At 31.7% G+C, this 21,380-nt stretch overlaps 1 protein-coding gene across 5 annotated transcripts in view; it reads right to left on the bottom strand.

Moving 5' to 3' along the window:
* The window catches only part of LOC128994090 (sushi, von Willebrand factor type A, EGF and pentraxin domain-containing protein 1), a 118,245-nt gene that overhangs the window by 58,539 nt on the left and 38,326 nt on the right, over positions 1-21,380 (bottom strand). For all 5 annotated transcript variants that reach the window (XM_054418341.1, XM_054418342.1, XM_054418345.1 and 2 more), the window contains exon 3: positions 15,261-15,363. In XM_054418341.1, coding sequence (XP_054274316.1) covers positions 15,261-15,363 — 103 coding nt within the window. The remainder of the gene's footprint in view (positions 1-15,260; positions 15,364-21,380) is intronic.

Genomic DNA, 21,380 nt, shown 5'->3' with positions numbered 1-21,380 from the left:
ACAATTATGAATTAGGCATGCATTATGTTCAGCTATTTGACTACGCCATTGCCTGCCAGAAGAACTTTACTTCTGATAATGATGTCCTGAAAAATTCAATTTCAATCGATATTTGGTATACTGGGGAAATAATCATAGAATCAATATAGTCTTTGCACAATTCAGCAACTCAGGGACAGCAAAAAAGGATTTGAACTGTACAAAAACTTCTCTTAAACACGACAAATGGCTTAAATCACAACAAACAACCATTTAAAGAGTCCATTACTACAACTAATTATGTCGAACTGGCGCCGGGGGGCTCATGGCTAGCGGAGGCCCTTGATTAATGAGCAATTAGTTTAGAGTAGGAGCCAAACAAATCCCTACAAATTACTTCACCAGACAAGGGAACAAAAATTCAGCAGTCTATGGAAACAAATACGGAGTTTTATGCGGGATTTAAAAAACTGTTACGATCGAACCGTTGGAAAATTTAGGGTTTGTAAGCTGCTCATATCTCAGCTAACTAGCTATTACATTAAGTTACGGCGCAGATGTATGGACTATGGAGTATAACAAACTCCATACATCTTGATTGCGCAGGGGTACTAACAATTTAAGGGCCATATTTCAAAATATTACCAAACTATTCAAAAAGCAAAAGATTTGTGCAAGAAAAAATAAAACTCTTAATATGTGTACAATACCGGCACTAATCTTACTACCTACGTTTATAATATCTGAAGATGAGATCAGGTCTTTAGTAAAATGTATGAGTAAATACCTTACTTGTCCACCACTAGAATATACTGTGGTATACACGATTCATATATTAAAATATAATTTTTTTTTATTTAATTCAATACTTTCCCCAACATATTCAGGATAAACAGTAATTCAAACTAATGTAATTGTTTACCAAAGACATTGATAAAAACAGAAACTATAAGTTTTGTGGAAAACGAAAAACGTGAAGCTATTATACACAGCATGTGAAGGTTGTACAAGAAGCAGGTTTGGCCGCAAGAAGCGCTAACTGCATTATAATGGCGTGTCTTCTCCCCAAACACTGAGCAACCCCCTTCAACCCTAAATATATCACAAGGTTAGTTTGTCACCTTTTTAGTTACATCTGACAGCTAAGTAAGCTTACAGATTCTGTTAGAGATGTTTATTTTTTAAAGTTGTTTTTATTATTGGCATCTTTAGGTTTGTTAAGGGAACTATCCATACTCAGTTCGTGTTATTGTGTAAAGTTGACATAAAAAATAGCTTCATTTGCTAATAAAACAAGAAAATAGAAACAATTAATTTCGTTTAAATCATTTGAGTGAATTTCCCTTTTTGGGAATAAGCTATTACCGTAGGTCTAGTTCTAGGACCTATATAGAATGGGACACTAGGACAGCTTTAAATAAGGTAATGCCACACCACCACACCACCGTCTGCGCCGTAGCATTATAATATAAATAATAGTGACAATAATAGTTATTGGTGTAACTAGTGTGCAAAGTGGCACTTTGCTGCAAATTAGAGAAACGCAAGAGCCACATGCTTGTTTCTCTAGTGCAGCAAAGGAACTTTGCACTCGCGTTACACATTATATTTCTCCTACAGGTACTATAAAGCTTATAAATAATTGTCTTTCAAACACTATACAACACGTTTTTAGGTTAGGGCTCCATGCATTGAACAGAATTGGAAACGCTGCACCAGCTGATCGTAGTAGTAGTATCTTTAAGTGTTGCCAAATTTTTCTCGAGCGTACATGTATGCGTGCTTAATAAAACCACACAGTTTTGTGTTGTTTGTTTGAAATACTGGAGTGCAGCAAAAGTTAAATGAGTGCAGAAAAAGTAAGTAAATGCAGCAGTTAGCTACTTTGCATGCTATAATCAGTCCAAGCCCACTTTGTCAGGTAACTGTTAATACAATTATTATTTTATGTAGACACTCCTCATTTGGTAGGACCATTGCATAGCTACAAACGGTTATCATGTCAGGCCCATGATAATCTTACATGGAGAAATGCTCATTCAATGTCTGTCAAATCATAGGTTGGTAAACTGCAGTAGAGGCAGAGCTCACCTCACAAACAAACTTTGAGAGAAGATTAATTTCACTTTGTTTGCCAGAGTTTATTGTTAATCTGAATGTTTTGCTTTCGTTCGTTCCGTCCCATTTAATCTTGTGATCAACAAGAGTTTTCAAATATTTTATTTGCTCCTTCAGAATTGTCATTCTATGAAAAATTTTCTTGTATGTAAGGTATTGTTACTGATTGTTTGTGATTTGCGTTTATGAATACATTTGGGATTGTAAAAATGGTTTCTGGGAAGCACTTTTTAATATATTCTTTTAGTTAGCCAATGATTTACAATTACTCGTTATGTAGTTTCTAATGATTTTGGCTTTCAAATACGATTTATCTACCTAATAAATCTCTGTCTGTTATTCATTTAACAGTTGTATAGCGGACAATGTACATTTTTTTTTAGCGAATTTCCCATATAGGGAATAAGCTATTACCGTAGTACTCATGGTAAGACCTGGACGCGGGACCGATTTTTTTTTCGTTTTGAGGTCCCTAGAGGCCAAAAACACCATACGTTCAAATTCATATATATATATATATATATATATTTATATATCTATATATATATATATATATATATATATGTGTCCGTCAGCACGATAACTCGAGCAAAAATGATCCGATTTTGATGAAATTTGGTACAAACGTGTAAACGTACGTTTATTCGAACGAGTTCGCGATCCAGCATGATCGGACCATGGGAACAGGGGTTTACGGGGGGTTTTATGGGGTAAAAATAGGGTTTTCCCATTTTTGACCCAAAAAACATAAAATTTAGCAACTTCTTTCCAAACCATTTTGTAGAGCTTAAAAAAACAAATAATTAAGTATATTGAAGCGTTATTATGCGCCTAATGGTTACGGAGAAAATTCCAAAAAATTGCAAATTTAAAATTCCCATGTTATTCTTATGGAGAATAAGTAAACTGTTGTAGTTTGCTTGTTTGTGAACATATTTTGATCAAATTTGGAAAATGTTTTTATTTCTTACTAACTATTCACATTTTACAAAAAAAAAAAACAGTTTTACCCTCCCTGATGCAGCAAACCTAAGTACTTCTTAAACTAATTCTATTTAAATCAAGAATAAATGTTATATTTTTAATTAAGTAGACATTTCAGTGTAAATCCAATCAGTCAAATGGAAATTCGCTTAGTCTGCAGGTTTGCTGCGGCGGGGGTATTTTAGTTGTTGGGTATAATTACACAATTTTACTTATGTAAAAAAGAAATACCATAAACTGGTACGGAAATTAATTTTAAAATAATTGTTGGATGGCCTAACAAGTTTATTTAGTCTAGTACATATTGATTAACGGCAATTGCAAGATTTATTACAAAACATGCAGTTAACTCAGACGATTATAATTTTATAAACACTTATTGAAGAATATCCCAGAATATTCCGAAGTAAATATTTTAGGAATCTGCCTTTAAGCTCTTATTTTGAAAGTGAACAGAATTATTTTTCCTTTAACAAGATCAAAAAGGAATTTCTCGATTTTTACTGAGAGTTATTAATATTTAGTTATGTTGTTTTTATGTAATTTAGCCTTTGGAAGATTTTCCAATAAATATAGGCCTTTAAAAAAGAATCTCAAGAAATTTCAAAGTAAATACTTGACAAAAGTAAGTAAATTCTTAACACAGGGGGTCAATGCTGGACTGTTGGTAAACATTAAATAACCAATCGTTTATCTGGTGGAGTTAGGACCGTTAAGTATCTTGTCAAACAATTACTTTATAAACCAATAATTCGAGTAATCAAGTAGTAATGTATGTATAAATCCTTATTTATTTATGTATTAAAGTATTATAATGTAAATGGTGACATTAAAATAAAAATAAAGTCATAACCAATAAAAATATAACATTTTAGTTTTGTTTAGTATCCTTAAGGAGACTAATACAAAATATACCTTAAGGATAAAAAAGGGCATTTCCTTTTTTAAATCAGTCTAAAACACAACACACATACCTTATCGTGTTACAAAATCTGATATTTTGTATCCATCATGCGGCTACTTTAATACCTATCAAAATATTACAAGCCTAAAACCTGGAGAAGGTTCTGTACCAGGAAGTTCCTCGTGTTCGGATTTAAGATCAAAAGTCAGATTTAGGCTTCAAGCCGACTCGAGCTAATACTCTTAACTTAACCACATACAAGCCTCCACCTAACCTGCTCTGCTTCATGTTTATCTCTGTTTCTAAAAGTATAGAATACATTTGATTGTGGATAGTATTTTAAATCATGTAATTAGGATAAATTAGGTAAAAACAGCATTTATATCCATATTAAATTTAGTAGCTATTTTTAAATCAAGATTGACGTAGTTTATTTGAGCTAAAAACAGGTGCGCTGATAGAAATTGCTGATTAATGTCATACATAAAACTGGAGGACCAATTTACTGTAGCATATCTGATGTATCCATATATGTATCACAATTCATTATAGGAGGGATATTGAATTTTACAGTAGCACACTATACTAAAGGTTCTTCTTGAATAAAAAATTACAGATTCTCCATAAATGTGGATTGTCCATTTAAGAATCAAAAGGTCAATAATAAAAATAATGATTACAACACATTAGGCATAAATATCTCGAAAAATCATGTTATAGATAATTTCTTCGAAGCAATGAATATAAAAATGACAACAACGAATCCACTTGCACAAAGTTCGTTTGGGCCTCGTCAAAATTAATTGAACTTCCAATAACTTTATGAATCTTTAATCTTACTTTTCGATCCACCGACCCACTCATTTTGACAACCCATAAAAGGGTTGTGAGTGAAAATAAAGCAAATATTGTTTTGAAATTCGAAATATTTATCGAACAAAAAAACTCCACAGTAAACGGAGTAAATATTTGGTGTTATTTTTCACGCAAATACACAAAATATGAATATTGATCAATTAGAATCACCCCTAAAACATAAACAATAGTTCAAAACTTCTAAGTTAGTATTTATAATTATTACTAGTATAAAAATTCATTTTTCAACTTCCGATGTTTATCCGAGCCGAAGTGAATTTTTTCTGAACTTAAATATTTTATGGCTTCCGATGGTGCATATGAAAACCAGAGAAAATTAATCTTCCGGAAAAATATGTTTGCTTGTCAAACTCGGGACTTTCATCACTTTATCTTCTTCTGGTCTGTCAGCAATCAAATCATTTCCTTCCCTCCCTACCTCCTTCCCACCCCTACCTTCATATCCTTTGACGTACATCGTGTACCTTGCCGAATGATGTTCGCCAGCTTCCATAAACACCTCTAGACACAGATTATATTTTGGTTTGGGTTTTTAGCTGCCTTTGAAAAACAGTTTTCATAAAATAATGTTTGGTGGTTGATTATTCAAAAAAATAACAAAGTACGGAAATTTGATTCTACTAAACTCCTGGCACGAAAATATTTTTTTATTATTCTCAATTATTATTATTATATTCATTATTATACAAGTGGAATAGTATTCTCTGATATAGAAAATTAATTCTACAAAATTAAGTCTACTAACATGATAATGCAATTCGACGTAATATGCGTCCTCACATACTCTATCGTATTAGACTATTCAATATAGCCACTGTCACCTCGCCTGGTACTGTGCATGTAATTGTTGTTGATTCTGTACATAGAGCTGCAATATTGTATTGGCGACGTTAACGTTTGTAGCCTTGCAAGTGCTTCGTTAATTGCGTTCAAAGATAATGTGTAATATCCGACAACTTTCTGTAATAAACGAGATTCCCAAAATGTGTATGCCTACGTTAAGCAGTAAAACAAATATCTCTAGTACACTGATTTTATTTCCAGCTAATTTAACTGGGATATTTGTTCTTGTAAGCAAGAGATTTATGCATTATTATTACCTATAGATGCCCTACTGTGAAATAAACATTGGTAATCCACATTTTTTTTTACGTTTTAAGGTTATGGGTACCGGTATATTAAAACTTTTTCACCACTCTATGATGTTTTTGACTGTATTACATACGTTAATTGGTGGCTGAAAGTTACGTTTTGCTGGCCATGCCAGCTGTCATCATAATTTGGGGACCGAGCAGGTTTTTACAGGCCGGGGCCGCAAAATCAGCTGTCCGCTTACTTACTTAAAACATGAATGCATTTTAAATACACAATCAAAATCCATAGCATTGCAATAGAATTGTGTTATTATCACCGTTGCCTAGCAACTATTTATTTTTATTTTTGCTGATTCCTCAAATTATTTCTTCACATAACCTTAAAGTTGTAGTTGTGTTGACTATCAGTGTGCATTATTATAGTGGTGAATAGTGGTAATAGGGTATAGTGTGGTGAAAAATAGCGTTCGTACCACGGACCGAAATGGTTTTGCAGCTCTCGATCAATTTCAGTTCTCGACTTCGTCTCGAACTTAAAAACTATCTCGAGCCAGCAAAACCTAATTTTCGGCCCTAGGTACGAAATATACTATTTCAATATTCAGGTATTTTATTCGTTTGACGCCTACAAAGATCAGTTAAACTATAATACCACTAATCTTAATTACGTAGCATGGACCGTTAATTCAGAAGTTGTGAGTTAAGAACTACTGTATGTGCATATAATTCACAGCTATTAAAAGGAAAGAAAAAAAACTAAATAAAAAAGTTACATTAACATTTTTAACACCAAAGGTATTGGAAATTCGTAATCAATGAAAGAGAACACAACAAGATTAGAGGAACGTGAATTCGTAAAAGGAATGTTGCTTATCTATAGTGTGAATACTGGTTTTATTTTAAGTTTACATAATTTTTCTTCACATTTAAGTGATTTAAGTTTTTAATTTAGCTACAACTGAGTGTTTCTCTGTGGTAAGGGTGGGGGTGGGGGGATTGCATGTAATATCGGGGAGAACTGTTATCTTCTGTGATATGAGGTAATTCTGAGAAAACGAGGGCTGGGTAGCCAATGCTCGGACGTTTTGTACCCCAATCACCCCCTTGCCTTACTTTTGTTGATGGATTAAAACAAACTAATGACCAAATTACGATTAATTGATTGATAAGATCGTTCAAAACACATTAATTTTTTGGCATAACATAATGTTTATCTAACGTATATATACAACAATATAGTCTATTTTAGTGAATTATGGAAGAATTTACAGTATTCCAAGTCCTTTTCTTTAATTTAGGTCAAATATGGACATATTGTGTTGAAACTAATAAGAAATACAAGGACATAACCTAAAAATGATAAAAAGGTAAATAAAAAAATTACAGACAAATGTTAAACCTGTTTAGCGAATTTCCCATACAGGGAATAAGCTATGTATTTTGAAGATAGTCTGTTCTATAAAATAGGCTAACACCCTAAATTTGATATATTTAATACTTGATCCTCGACCCCCTTAAGAAATTGTATTAATAACTCAAATGTTAGCCATAAGTAATATATTTTGCATAATATGAGGCAGGTCATCCTTTCTAACAACCCTTAGTTATGACAGGCATGTTGTCCGACGTAACACATGGTGTGGTTGTAGGGATGTCCTGCCAACTTTCACTACCCAACTCTTGTTATTACACTTGTGTTTGGAAAGCACTAAGAACTAACATAAACTGTTTGGAAAGTCTAATATTGGGTTATATTAGTTGACAAACCCCAATTCAGTACACCAGTAAGTATGTACAATTTTTTATTGAAGTTTATTTAAGATAATTACCATTAATGGTGATTTTGAAACAACAGCAAGGAGCATAGTTTAAACTGAATAAAAATTGCGTTTTCAGAGTTTGAATATTGCACATCCCATCTTTATGAACTAACGGTAGCCTATTGTAATTAAAGAAGAACATTCCATGAGTAATTATCAGAGTTTGCTTAAAGTTTAAAATTCGTTGTCTCCCCAAGTTTTTATTAGGGCCTACTATGACAGTTGATGAGACATCTATAGTTTACAAAAACTGTCCCTTCAGTTATGTAAGGTCACAAACTTACGGCTTGGAAGAAAATCAGTAATATAGCAGCACAATCTGTCGTCTTAATAAACCACGCAAACCTTAACAGTAAAAGTAGCTACAACTATATTACATATGGAAATGGAATAGTAGTGATATCTAAATGATACATCATTTTAAAGGCCATTTTTTTTCTGGGTAAGGAGCCACAAGTTTCATCTCAAAAGGACCACCATAGCAAAAATGGCGACTGTTTGAAATTTAAATAACCACTTATAGGGAACGTTCTGTGGAGGATGCAGTAAAAAGTTTTCTTTGAAGCCTATGGTAAATGATACATCATTTTAAAGGCCATTTTTTTCTGAGTAAGGAGCCACAAGTTTCATCTCAAAAGGACCACCCTAGCGAAAATGGCGACTGTTTGAAATTTAAAAATTCTGTTCCCTATAAGTGGTTTTTTAAATTTCAAACAGTCGCCATTTTTGCTAGGGTGGTCCTTTTGAGATGAAACTTGTGGCTCCTTACTCAGAAAAAAATGGCCTTTAAAATGATGTATCATTTACCATAGGCTTCCATATAAACTTTTTACTGCATCCTCCACAGGACGTTCCCTATAAGTGGTAAAAATTTTCATAAGGCACCAAAAGATAGGTAAAACCATAGTATATCCGTACACAAAATATCAGTTGTTTTTCTTTAACCACTCACGAGATATAATGTTGGTTCCAGACATTTTCAACACCCTGTATATTTAGCCTATATATTTAGCTATATTTTTATTTAGCCAAGGTAATTTATCAATAACACAATGATCAAGTTCATTTTACATTTTCGAACCAACCCAAAGCTATAAGATTTTCTTGATCAAACAGGTGACCTTCTGACTGTCAGGCTAATATTATCCAATCAATTACAATGATAATTTTATTTCCATACGCTGCTGCATCCTATGTTGCTTATATGAGCGGTTTCATAAATTCACATAATTGTATGTTTACAACTAAGTTTAAAATGATTTGCAACATAAGAAGCTAGATAGGAATATAACGACCAAGTGAGTAAGATGAAACGAAACAGATAAAAATAACCGCTTCCTGATAATATTTATGCATGTTTTGTGCAACATTTGGTACAAAAAAGATAATGTTAGGGGTGGGTTATGATTTTCAAACGATATCATCAACCAGAATTGCTAAATATGAGCATAAAATTTGTAATCAATATTGCTTAAGTTAGTACACTATATTTCTTTTCTATATCACAATAATATTTATTTCATTGGTATAACTATTTTTATATTTAGTTTGAAACGGAATAGCAAGGATTGCAAAATTAGGCCTACTGCTGCATCACAATCATGGTAGTCAGCTATGTTTTCTAATATTTATCTCTCCCTTGAGTTCAATAACAAACCCGAAAACCATCAATATTGTGCAGACATTGTACCAACAAACAACATTAAATACTCCATTAAAGGAACTGATTGAACCAGAACTGCTTCCAAGGGTCTTGTTTTCTGGTAAATATTTATTGATGTCAAAGGATTCTATCGAATGTTATAGACTGACGTTACACTTCATTGAGTTGTTCAACGATTTCTAGAACTATAAAACCAAAAAGTTGTTGTAACTGTTGCTGTTTTATATAAACAAATGTAATATAAATACCCCTGCCGTAGCAAACCTGCAGACTAAGTGAATTCCCTTTGGTTGAATGTTAAGAGCTGTAATATTCCCTTTATTTTTTATGTCAAATGTACCTATTCCATATTCAATTACCAATAGGTATAGCATTAACAAGTACCGAGGTTTGCTACATGAAAGGTAATAAGGTGTTTATTTTTGTGAAATCTGTATAGCTTACTATGAAATCAATCAATACCTTTAATTTAATCAAAATATATCCATTATCTAGCAAACTATAACAGTTTACTAAACTTATTCTCCATAAGAATAACATGGGTATTAAAAATCTATAGTTTTTGGAATATTCTCATTAACAGCTAAAAGCGTACACAAATGCTTCAATATAAGTCTACTAAATTATTTTTTTAAGCTCTACTAAACGGTTTCGAAATAATATTTGTTATCAATTACAATCCCTAAATCCGGAAATATTTGCACAACTACAAATGTATTCAGTAATAGAAGACAGGATAATGCGGAGGACTTTGTATAGCTTTAGCTATATTTTTGGCAAAACACGTAATACAAGTTGATTAAGACACTTTCAAGTATATGATTTAATAAAATGGTTATGCTATGTTAAAATAGTAAGACCACTTACTAGTCCTTCTCCGTTACACGACCACCAATTTATCTATATATATAAAGCTCAAATACCACTGACTCATTCATTCATTCATTCATTCACTCACTCATCACGAAATCTCAGAAACCATAAGACCTAGGAACCTGAAACTTGGCAGGCATCTTCCTTTTGGGTAGTAGACGCTCACTAAGAAAGGATTTTACCCTCCGACCTCTGGGCTCCGCCCCAGTGGCTCTGGAGTTTCCCATGTTAACCTTATGAGAAATGGAATTAATGAATCTTAACAGCTGTTTCAATTAAACAAGTTGGTTCTGTTCTATGATGTTCAATAGCATTAATGTTACAAGGATTACCAACGGGGTGCAGCACTATTATTTCTTTTACATTTATGACAACAGCTAATTTGCAACCAAAAGGTGAGTGAGCGTAGCGAAAGAAACTTCAACCTGGGGGCGAGTGAGCGAACTCCAACCTAAAGGTGAGTGAGCGTAGCGAACGAACTTCAACCAGGACGTGATTGAGCCATGCGAACGAGATCATCTTGAAAATTAAGAAGTTAAACGGGACAAAGCCCGCGGGTTAACAGCTAGTTATTTATATATGTATGTAACAATACTTCGGTTACGTCTTGGTTCTAATCAAACCTAGCCTTACCCTAACAAATACTACAAATGTGTTGGGGTTGATTTATTACTGCAATAATTAGTAGGGGTAAATCAAAATTATTCTGACTATGCAACACAATATCAGCAGTAAAAGTTTAGATGGATTAAGAGGTCAATTTCAGTAAATAGATTGAATATATTATTTTATATTTGTGTAAAGTAAATAAATATTGGATCTATTTACTGGAATTGGCCTCTAATCCATCTATAATTCCTGTTCAATTTATTACACAAAAGCTATAAAAGAAAAATATTTCCGTTACAAAAGATTGTTTGATACACAATAACGACCAGGTCATATACGATGCGTGTTATTGTTGTGGCTGAATCTCAGCTGATGTTCGTTTACGGTACATTTCCCGCCTTTCCAATGTCCGTTACAGCCTTTCCCGCCATCTGATCCTATTCTTGGAATATTACATTTTTATTACATCTAGATTCTTGATTTTCTACATTTGTCTATTACTTTTTTGATAATGGTTATTACAGTATGCAACTGTAAGTGGTTTGCATTTAGAAATAGTTTGTTAGATTGTTCATGAGTATTTATTTATTATAAATGGGATTTTTGTGCACTATAACAGTTTATGAACATTACACAAAGTTTTGTAGAATTTAATTTTGGAAATTTTATAACGAATAGTCTTCTTGAATAAAGTAATAATGGATAAACGGGCTGTTTCCGGAAATCCATTAGTTCATTGATAGTTTTTACATAACAATAAGTTGCAAACATTGCGCATCAGATTGTTTAAAATTAATAAGACATCATTTAGAAAAGTATATGAATATGTCGAAATTCGTATAAGGAGTGCGAAATGAAATATATATATTTATAACACATTTTTCCTAATAGGTCCCCGCATTTATTCTTTACAAAACCGCCAAGTGACAGTAACATTACAAGAACATTTTAGAAACAATACATGACAGGCTAGGCAAGATTTTTTTTAAAAACACAGTACACAAGTTGAACAACAAGGTTTTTGTTGAGTACACGGATTACAATATTGTAAACAGCACTGTGGCAGTTTGGTTAGGCTATGTTATGCCATAACATTAAAACCACATCGGTAATATTTACAATATTTCCAGGACCTTAATGAGGACATAACCTCCGCACTGTGCTGTTTGCAAAATAAAAGTATTATAAGACTTATAATACATTAAGATGATATTTTGATTGAATGTAGCTATAATAAAAGTTTTACAACGGGAAAACTAACGACTAAGGTATTTCCAACAATCAAGTTATAAGTAAAAGTAAACTAAATAAACTCTTGGTAATAAAAAAAACAAAAAAAAACAAAAAAACATTTAGATATGGGGACCGGGACGAATTTGAAACACCGGTGTGTATTGCATAGCAGAATCTAACGTTATCAACAGTAAACTGTAATCAAGTATATGAGTTATCAAGGACCCGTGATGTGTAGAGGACAAAAGACGACACCACTCCGACGGGATCAGAATGTGACAATACAATGACAACAATGCAAAATCTCATCCGAGCAGACCGCTGTATATTGTGTGTATTACTGGGTGCTTCACTGACTTTTTTACACGTGAGGATTTCCCCAAAAACTTTACGTTATTCTAGTAAATAATATTTGGTCTAAATAAATGTGCCGGTTATCAGTTGCCGGGTTGATCCTAAAGTCTATTATGCACGTTCAAATCCGCTCGTTCATTAGAACTGTCAATTTCGAAGTTATGGCGTGTTAAAATTTCTGGCTTGAGTTCACATTGTTTGGATAACATTTGGGATCTTTTCAAGAGAAGGGTCACATTTATCTTTACCAATACTCTGCAGCAATTAGGCTTCGGTGGATTTGTCAATTCGTTTTGACAGTTCGGCTTTACATAGAATTAAATGTTGCGATCTGACTTCAAGATACTTAAGTCAGAATATATTGACTATAGGAAAATTGCTCTTTCCAATTTTTGATCCTTAAAGCATAAATGTTTACTATTTTACATACAATTGTATTCTAACCCATTTTGTAGAGCTTAAAAAAGGAAACGCTTAAACATTTTTAGTGTATTGAAGAGTCGTTGTATGCTTAACGGTTATGCAAAAAAAGTGTTAGTTTAAAATTTTCATGTTATTCTTATAGAGAGTAAATAACTGTTGTGGTTTGCTTGTTTATAGACATATTAGAATGCAATTTGTTTATTTTATACTAAGCTATCAATATTTCAATAAAAACACTACATCTTATTATCTTCCCTATGGCAGCAAACCTAAGTACTCATTAAAACTAAATGTTATTTAAATAACACATACTGTACATCGTTGTCGTAAGTTTAAGGGTAAATTAATCTCTTAAACATAATTACAGAACTGACCCTTGGCCTAGGGACATGAAGGTCTAATGGGAAAGTCGTGCTAGCCATGTAGCCGTGTTGAACGTAGTATTCCAAACTATTTGTCAACATTACACACACTGCATCTACATCTAACACTAAAGTTTGCCGACTAACAATGCTTATCACAATAAATAACCAGATATCGTCAATTCTATTCATCACAATATTAACTCTCACAACGTCTTGGTATGATAATTAATTAACACCCAACACAATAATATTTTTTGCTTATTTGAGCTATTAATTACCATTTTCAGCTCCCTAGGAATTTATTAATAATCATCCAGGGTAGCAAGCCATGATAAAGGTTTAAGTTACAACACAGGCAGTTCACTTAAGAAAACTCTTTTTACTTTAATAAGCAAATCATTCTATTAGCAATCCAGTAAAACAATTTTATCCCTATTAGATTTATGTGGTGTCTATAATTTTCGCAATAGTGTGCAATTTGTTCTACAAGTTACCTTAAACAAACATTTAATGATTTTAATACAATTCATTTTTATTTCGAATTTTTGGTCCATATTTATAGTATAGAGTAATGTGATCCACAATAGGACGTGAGTAACAAATCCACAAAAGGAGAACATGGATTTTCAGAACACCCTGTATAAAGGTTATTAAAAAGACGGAAGGCAAAAGTAAGACTGTCGCTATTGACCTGAGCGAGTTTTATCGTAAATATTGCCGGAAACTTCGGCTTTTGAAATTGCCATATTGCTTTAAAAGTCTCTCCAGCTTTAAATGAACTTAGGCAGTCAACGAAACCCAACTATATTTTTCTCTAAAATTGTACATTTATAAACACATTTTTATAAAGTTTTCCAACATTGACCAATTGATAAAATGTTTCTCTGTAGTTATTTCAATGATGAATGGAATCAGGTCGAAAAATGATTCCATTAATTTAGAACCACCAATCTCAGACAATTATTTTATAATTTAAAGTGAACTTAGTTATTCCTTCAAAAGATAATTTACTGTTAAGAAAACATTTAAGAAATATTGAAGAATTGCAAAGGGGTAAGAGGGATTTGTGGCTTTTTCGAATGACATGTCCGTAATAAACATGATTGGGAACTACAATTTCAAAGAATTTCGTTTTGTAACTCTCACAGATTATATATACAAACTAAATCTGAGACATTATGGTTTTTAGCGTGTTATCATTAATAATTAACTTCAACAAAGCTCATCAATCCGTGAGCTATTGGTGTAAGTGTTAAAATTAAGATCAGTTTATGATTTTGAGTTTCAAAACTCTCGTTTTACACAGGCCGTTACTGAATGCTGAAGGGATTCTGAAATAAGGAATCAGCAGTGGCGAGATTATCAACAAGCATTGACGTGGAACGTTCCTTGTTTATTGTTGAAGGGTGACAAAAGACGAGAACAATCTCAGGCGCTGCAATCTCGGAAGAAGTAGTAGTAGAGGGTTGGGAGTTTTGGCACAGTAACAAGATGTTGACTTAGCCTTTTGGTATTAAACAAATATTACTGTGTCCATAAAAAAGCAGTTGGATTCATAGGCAGTTGTTCTTGTGTGAACTCAATTTGTTGGTTTTACCATGAAGCTTAAACTTTATTTGAGTTTGATATTTCATACTTCTCGCAACTCAAGACTAGATAGGTAAAGAGTTTCCTAAATAAGTAAATTGACCATGTATGTATCATCAGAGTTCGAGTTTTAGGCTCGCCGTGTGAAGATTTGACAATTTCAAATTTTGAAAGTTGTCTGGCCAATGAAGAAATCAAATAATTGATTCTCAACTATCCAGAAAGAATAACTAAATCTCTATTTATGCTTAACAACTATTAAGTTGCATTCTTAAGGACCTTGAGTTTATTTAGGAGTATTTATTTCAAACATGCAACTAAACTACTCCAAAAATGTATGTTCTAAAATGTATTATTATAATGTAATAATATAATTACCAGGTTTGATGCAAGACATGCCACAAGCTCCGTCGCACAAACATTTCTTCTTCTTGCTCTTACAGTCCTCGTCCGAGGAACATTTGCGGAGGCATTTCTGGCCCTAAAACATGAACATTGTTTTGATTGATTCTGTAAAAAATATACAATCGGAATCGCATGATACAAAACATAATTCTCACTAAATGTGCATTTAAAAAAATGTGAAGTAAAAAGTCGAGCAAAAAGACATATTTAGCTCTGAAATGGCTAAACCATGTGTTTCTTTAGCCAGGACGATTCAAATCCTAATGCATTGTTGTTTTAGAGTTGTAGTTTAATGGTAAATCAAAACATGTGATTAAAGACAGTAAAAAAGAAAATAAGGAAAAATGTCAAGCCAGATTAGGTGACTTCTAAAAGTCAATTTTGGTGAGCGGCATGATTATAATTCGTTGCTCTGTTATATGGAGTTTTAAGTTGGGTCAATATTATTTTGTAAACTGTTTCTTTTTATCCACAAAGTGAGTTTCTCAATTGTTGAGTATTGAGTAATCTACCTACAATCGGATACATTTTTTCTCACTTTGCCATTAAATTCAGCTGAAATCCTCATTATTTTGGATCGTATATCGTGACTAGGCTCTCAGCCGTTAAAACATTGTTTACAGACAATTACCAATCATCACTGATATACAATTAATTAAATCATATTAATTAAAAGGCGGTGTATGTTATTTTTACATAGATAAAACATACTCGCTTGGATTTTAATCAATCAAAGCCCCTTAGTTTATGTATTTAACAGCATTATGTTATTTGGTCGTATTTGTTACAGTTTGTTGAAGTTCAAACTTGAGTAAGTTGTCATGAGTACTATGGATGTGGCAGGTAAGTTCATGAGATACAATCTTCATTCAAACCAGTCGTGATGTATGAACAAACTTTGTTAGATATCAAGTCTGCTGGATATACTATACGTATGTTGGATACGTACTTCCAACATTCTAGTATAACAATAATAGAACTGTAATTTTGATGAGGCTTTGATCCCCCATTCTAAAAACAAAAATATAAAGCAATCTATAACACCAAGTTTTTTTATAATACTACTATTATATACTGTTTAAAAACACCCCCGCCAACTACAACAGTTGACTTATTCTCCGTAAAAATAACATGAGAATTTTAAATTTATTTTTTTTTTGAATTTTCTCCGTAACCACTAGGCGCATAATAACGCTTCAATAGACTAAATTATTTGTTTTTTTAAGCTATACAAAATAGATTAGAAAGAAATTGTAAAATTTTGTGTTTTTAGGGTCAAAAAAAAGGAAAACCAACTTTAACCCCATAAAAGTTAAGATTAGTTTAAAGTTAAGATACGAAAATGTATATTACAGCTATAACTTATTTTTTAGTTAACTAACGTAATAAAATTAAATTATTTGTCAACTTAGGAAAAATGTTATAGATTTTTATACTGGAAAATTTTTTGATTGTTCGTCAGAAAGTTTCTGTGTCTGCAGAGCTACAATCCTTAAACCACTGCGCGCTAATATTTCTTGTCTAAAAAAATACATTAATTTTATGTTAATGAAAAGTTTTTGTCAACAATGTATTTTGACAATACAAGGAAGAATAAGTAATGAATACCTCTTTTTGATTAACATTGGCAATAATATACGAATATAGGAAAATGAGTCTTCCAAAAGCACTAGATACATCTCTACACGTATACTGTGAACTTCTACAAGACGGTAAATATACAAAAAAAAAAAAAACAAAAAAAAAAAAACAAGGCAAGCGGTCGTCATCAGGTCTGATTAAAGACTATTGTGTGAATATATTTGCTTAACGTGTTAAAAAGTTGGAGTATGTCAAATAGATATTGAAGTAGTATTTAATTAGTATTATAACACCTAAATTTGACTAATGCTCACGTATAAAATCCAACATGGCGAAGACTAGAACACCATGGCTGCGTGTCCGATTAAAAATTACACCAATCACCGTTCAACACGTCCTCTGAGCAACCCGAGATGCTTTGCTGTGATTGGTTGTTAATTGATTGAATCGAATCTGTACCAGGAATCAAATGTTGTACAAGGAAAATATTATATGAACGTGAACCATCCAAATGTGCAATATTGAACTGTGATATTCATAGCATTATGTTTGTTGTACTCAACAAATTAAATTTGAATATTGATGCATTTCTAGGAGTTTCCATGAACGCATTATCAATCAATGTGCGTATACAGTTGAACACAATAGTTGTAATAAATTTATATATATATCCATGATTAAATTAAATTAATTATTCTATCTTTGTGGATTACATTATGCAAACTCATTCAGTTTTGATTTTATGTTATACAGTATTAATGCACTTTTCTGTTATTTAAAAAAGATTTAGTTAAAAGTAAAATTCAACTTGGTTAATAATGTATAAACAATGTAAAAGATAAAGCCTTATACATAAACCGCAAAGGACTAGCCTTAAAATACTTTACATTATCTTCAGTTGATCAATAAGGATAATAAATCCTAAAGAAATTCGATTTAATCTATATAGTCTCCTTACAAGTTTAACATCCTTATTCATCAGCTGAACACAAATTTAAGGTAAGATTCTTACCGGTTAGGTAGAGAGAAGTTATTTTATGTTTTTTTTAAATTGTATTTTAAACATGTTAATGCATATTTTGACTGTAGCAGTTTCTTTCTTAACAAAACAATGGGACAAAATGAACAAAATCTAAGTCTAAAACAGACTTACATTTCATCCTGCCTTATTTTCAAGCATTTTTTCATACGTATAGTTTCCCATTTCAAATGTGATTTCTATTAGTTTACAATTAATCCTTTCTTCTGACTTGTATTGCAACGATTGGTGGTTATGTATCACACTATTTTAACCTTTGCAAACATGCATACAGTAAAACCTGTATGTAGCTGTGATAAATTTGAATTTGTCGTCCAGTCTATTGAAAAGGCCAAATATAAATTTCCCATGGCAATACTTTGACATATGAAGTAATGAATCACTGTTGTAGGGGCCGTCATGAGTTTTATGACATTTTCAACATCAGCTGATATATCTTCATTGTTGGAACAGTTTTCATGATATTATAATAGTGGATTTGATCAAAATAGTAATACTATTGACTTTTAATAGTTTACGTGGACTTCTCATAGCTTTGTATATTATGGTACAATATTTTCACGTGAGTGTTGGCAAGGCAGAGATTTCGACTAAACCTTATTATTTTAAACTATAGTTTAATGTGCGATCTTGCTACGCTTTACTCTTTGACCAATTGCAGAAGATAAGCAATAAATAAATTGTTATATTTAGTTGAAATTCAACTTCGTAAATAATGAATAAACAATGTAAAAGCTAAACGCCTCATACATTATTTGCACAGGACTAGCCTTAAAATACTTTAAATTATCTTCAGTTGATCAATAAAGATGATTAATTTAATGTACGATTCTGCCCAGTTGGGTAAAGAGAGGTTCTTTTATTTATTATGTTATTCTTATTATTAGCGAATTTCCCTATAGGGAAGTAGCTATTACCGTAGGTCTCATGGTAAGACTTAGGCCCGGGACCGATTTACTTTTTCATTTTAATGTCCCCAGAGGCCAAAAACACCATTCGTTTATATATGTACACCAAATTTTTATATATGTATATATATATATATATATATCCGTCAAGCACCTACATACAATCTATGTAAGTATTTACATTACAAAATAAAACAGGACATAAACATGAATAATGATATAAATGTAGCCAATACATATGAATTAATTGACAAAATCAAAGATATTCACATACCACAAAATTCTTTATTTCTTTCATTTGATGTAAATGACATGTACACGAACATACCGATAGATGACACAATTAAAATAATGAAACAACAATTAATAGAACATGGAACAATCACAACAACTCAAATTAATGATTTAGTTAGGCTAACCAAAATTACATTAAACCAAAATTATTTTCAATATAATCAGTCATTTTACATTCAAGAAGACGGTTTACCTATGGGTTCTCCTCTGTCTGGACTTCTAGCTGACATTTACATGAATAATTTAGAGAAAACCAAAGTTTTAATTGAAAGCAACCCTTACAAATCCAAAATTATTTACTGGCACCGATATGTTGACGATATCCTTTGCCTTTTTGAAGGAACACAAACCGAAGCAAACAATTTACACGAACACATAAATTCAATCTCGACACAAATTAAATTCTCAAAAGAAATACAACATTCACACATTAACTTTCTAGATATAACCATTTCAAAAGAAAAACACATTCACAGATTTAAAATTTACCGAAAACCAACTACAACAAACAGTATCATACCTTCACATTCTAATCATCCATGGCAACATAAATTGGCAACATTTCATTCGTTAACACACAGACTTGTAAATATTCCTATGTCCACTGAAAACTTAAACAAAGAAAAAAATACTATTATATATTTGGCAGTGAAAAATGGATACAATCCATCTATAATTGAAAACATGATTAAGAAGAAATTTAAGAGAAAACTTCAAACACAAGGAACTACTTCAGGAACAGAAAACAAAAAGAGAAAAGAATTTATTTGTATACCGTACAATACCAAAATTAATAAAGCCCTAAGAAAAACTTTCAACCGTTCAAATGTAATAATCAGTTATAAAACAAAAAATAATGCTTTTCAAATGATCAATAACAAAATTTCAAAAGAAAATATAGCTAACCAAAATCAAGACAATATAAGAAAATCAGGTATTTATGAAATCAAATGTTCTAATTGTGATAAATCCTACATTGGGCAAACAAGTCGAACTTTTGAAAAACGGTTCAAAGAACACATTCAAGCATTAAGATCAGGAAACCGCACAACAATGAAATCTAATTTTGCAGAACATTTAATACAAACAGACCATGAATACAAAAGCATCCACGAAAATTAAAAAATCCTTGAATATGAAAAAGACAAATCAAAATTACATGTTAAAGAAGATTTTTACATTTACAAAAACTATAAACAACACCCAGAAAATTTACTAAACACAATGAACATCAACAAATGCAATCCAATATTTGAAAAAATCCTGCAGTTAAATTAAGAGAGAAAATTATTATATATAGTATAAAGACCATTTAAAACAGAAGAAATCTAAAGTCATCAAAACCTATGAAATCATATGATTGTATTTATTATTTAGATAAAATGTTTATTGTATTTGTTAGATATAAAAACAACATGACTATGACATAATCGTCGAAACTAGTCGTTGTTAAATAAAATGAATTAAAAAAAGGGTACTTAGTTTTTAATAATGCATTTATATATCAAAATAGTAGCCCTAATCACTACAGTTTTCTTAATTAGATTTATATATATATATATATATATGTGTCCGTGAACACGATAACTTGAGTAATTATTATCCGATTTTGATGAAATTTTGTTTGAAGGTGTAAGGCGGGATAAACTTGAATGAGTTCGCGATCCAGCATGATCGGACCATGGGAACAGGGTTTTATGGGGGGTTTTATGGGGTAAAAATTGGTTTTTCTAACTTTTTACCCCTAAAACACAAGTTTTCCCAATTTTTCTCTAAACCTTCTTAAAGAGCTTAAAAAAACAAACAATTCAGTATATCAAAGTGTTTTTGTACGGTTATTGGTTACGGAGAAAACTAAAAAAATTGTAAATTTAAAACTCCCGTGTTATTCTTATGGAGAATATTGTAAAATGTTGTAGTTTGCTTGTTTATGGATATATTTTGATAAAACTTGGCAAATTTATTTATTTTATAGTATACTATCAATATTTTACTAAAAACACACTACTTTATTAGTTTCCTTGTAGCAGCAAACCTTGTACTCGTTAAACCTAATGTTATTTAAATAGATCAATTGAAAATCAATTCGGCCAAATGGAAATTCGCTTAGACGGCAGGTTTGCTGCGGCGGGGGTATTCAACCTTTAGAACTGTTCTAACTGCACGATTACTATCTGATTGTAAGCTATGCTTGGCCTCTGTTTATAATTATAGTTATAAGTAATAGTAATAAGTTAAGCAAAAAATGGTACCAACAAACCCTGAAACATA

The sequence above is a fragment of the Macrosteles quadrilineatus genome, unplaced genomic scaffold (genome assembly GCF_028750875.1).
Source record: "Macrosteles quadrilineatus isolate MER2022 unplaced genomic scaffold, UCM_ALF_1.0 Scaffold_5__1_contigs__length_97177068, whole genome shotgun sequence".
NCBI classification, from domain to species: domain Eukaryota; kingdom Metazoa; phylum Arthropoda; class Insecta; order Hemiptera; family Cicadellidae; genus Macrosteles; species Macrosteles quadrilineatus.
The sequence above is the reverse complement of the archived record's forward strand: the minus strand, read 5'-3'. Positions and strand labels throughout refer to the sequence as shown.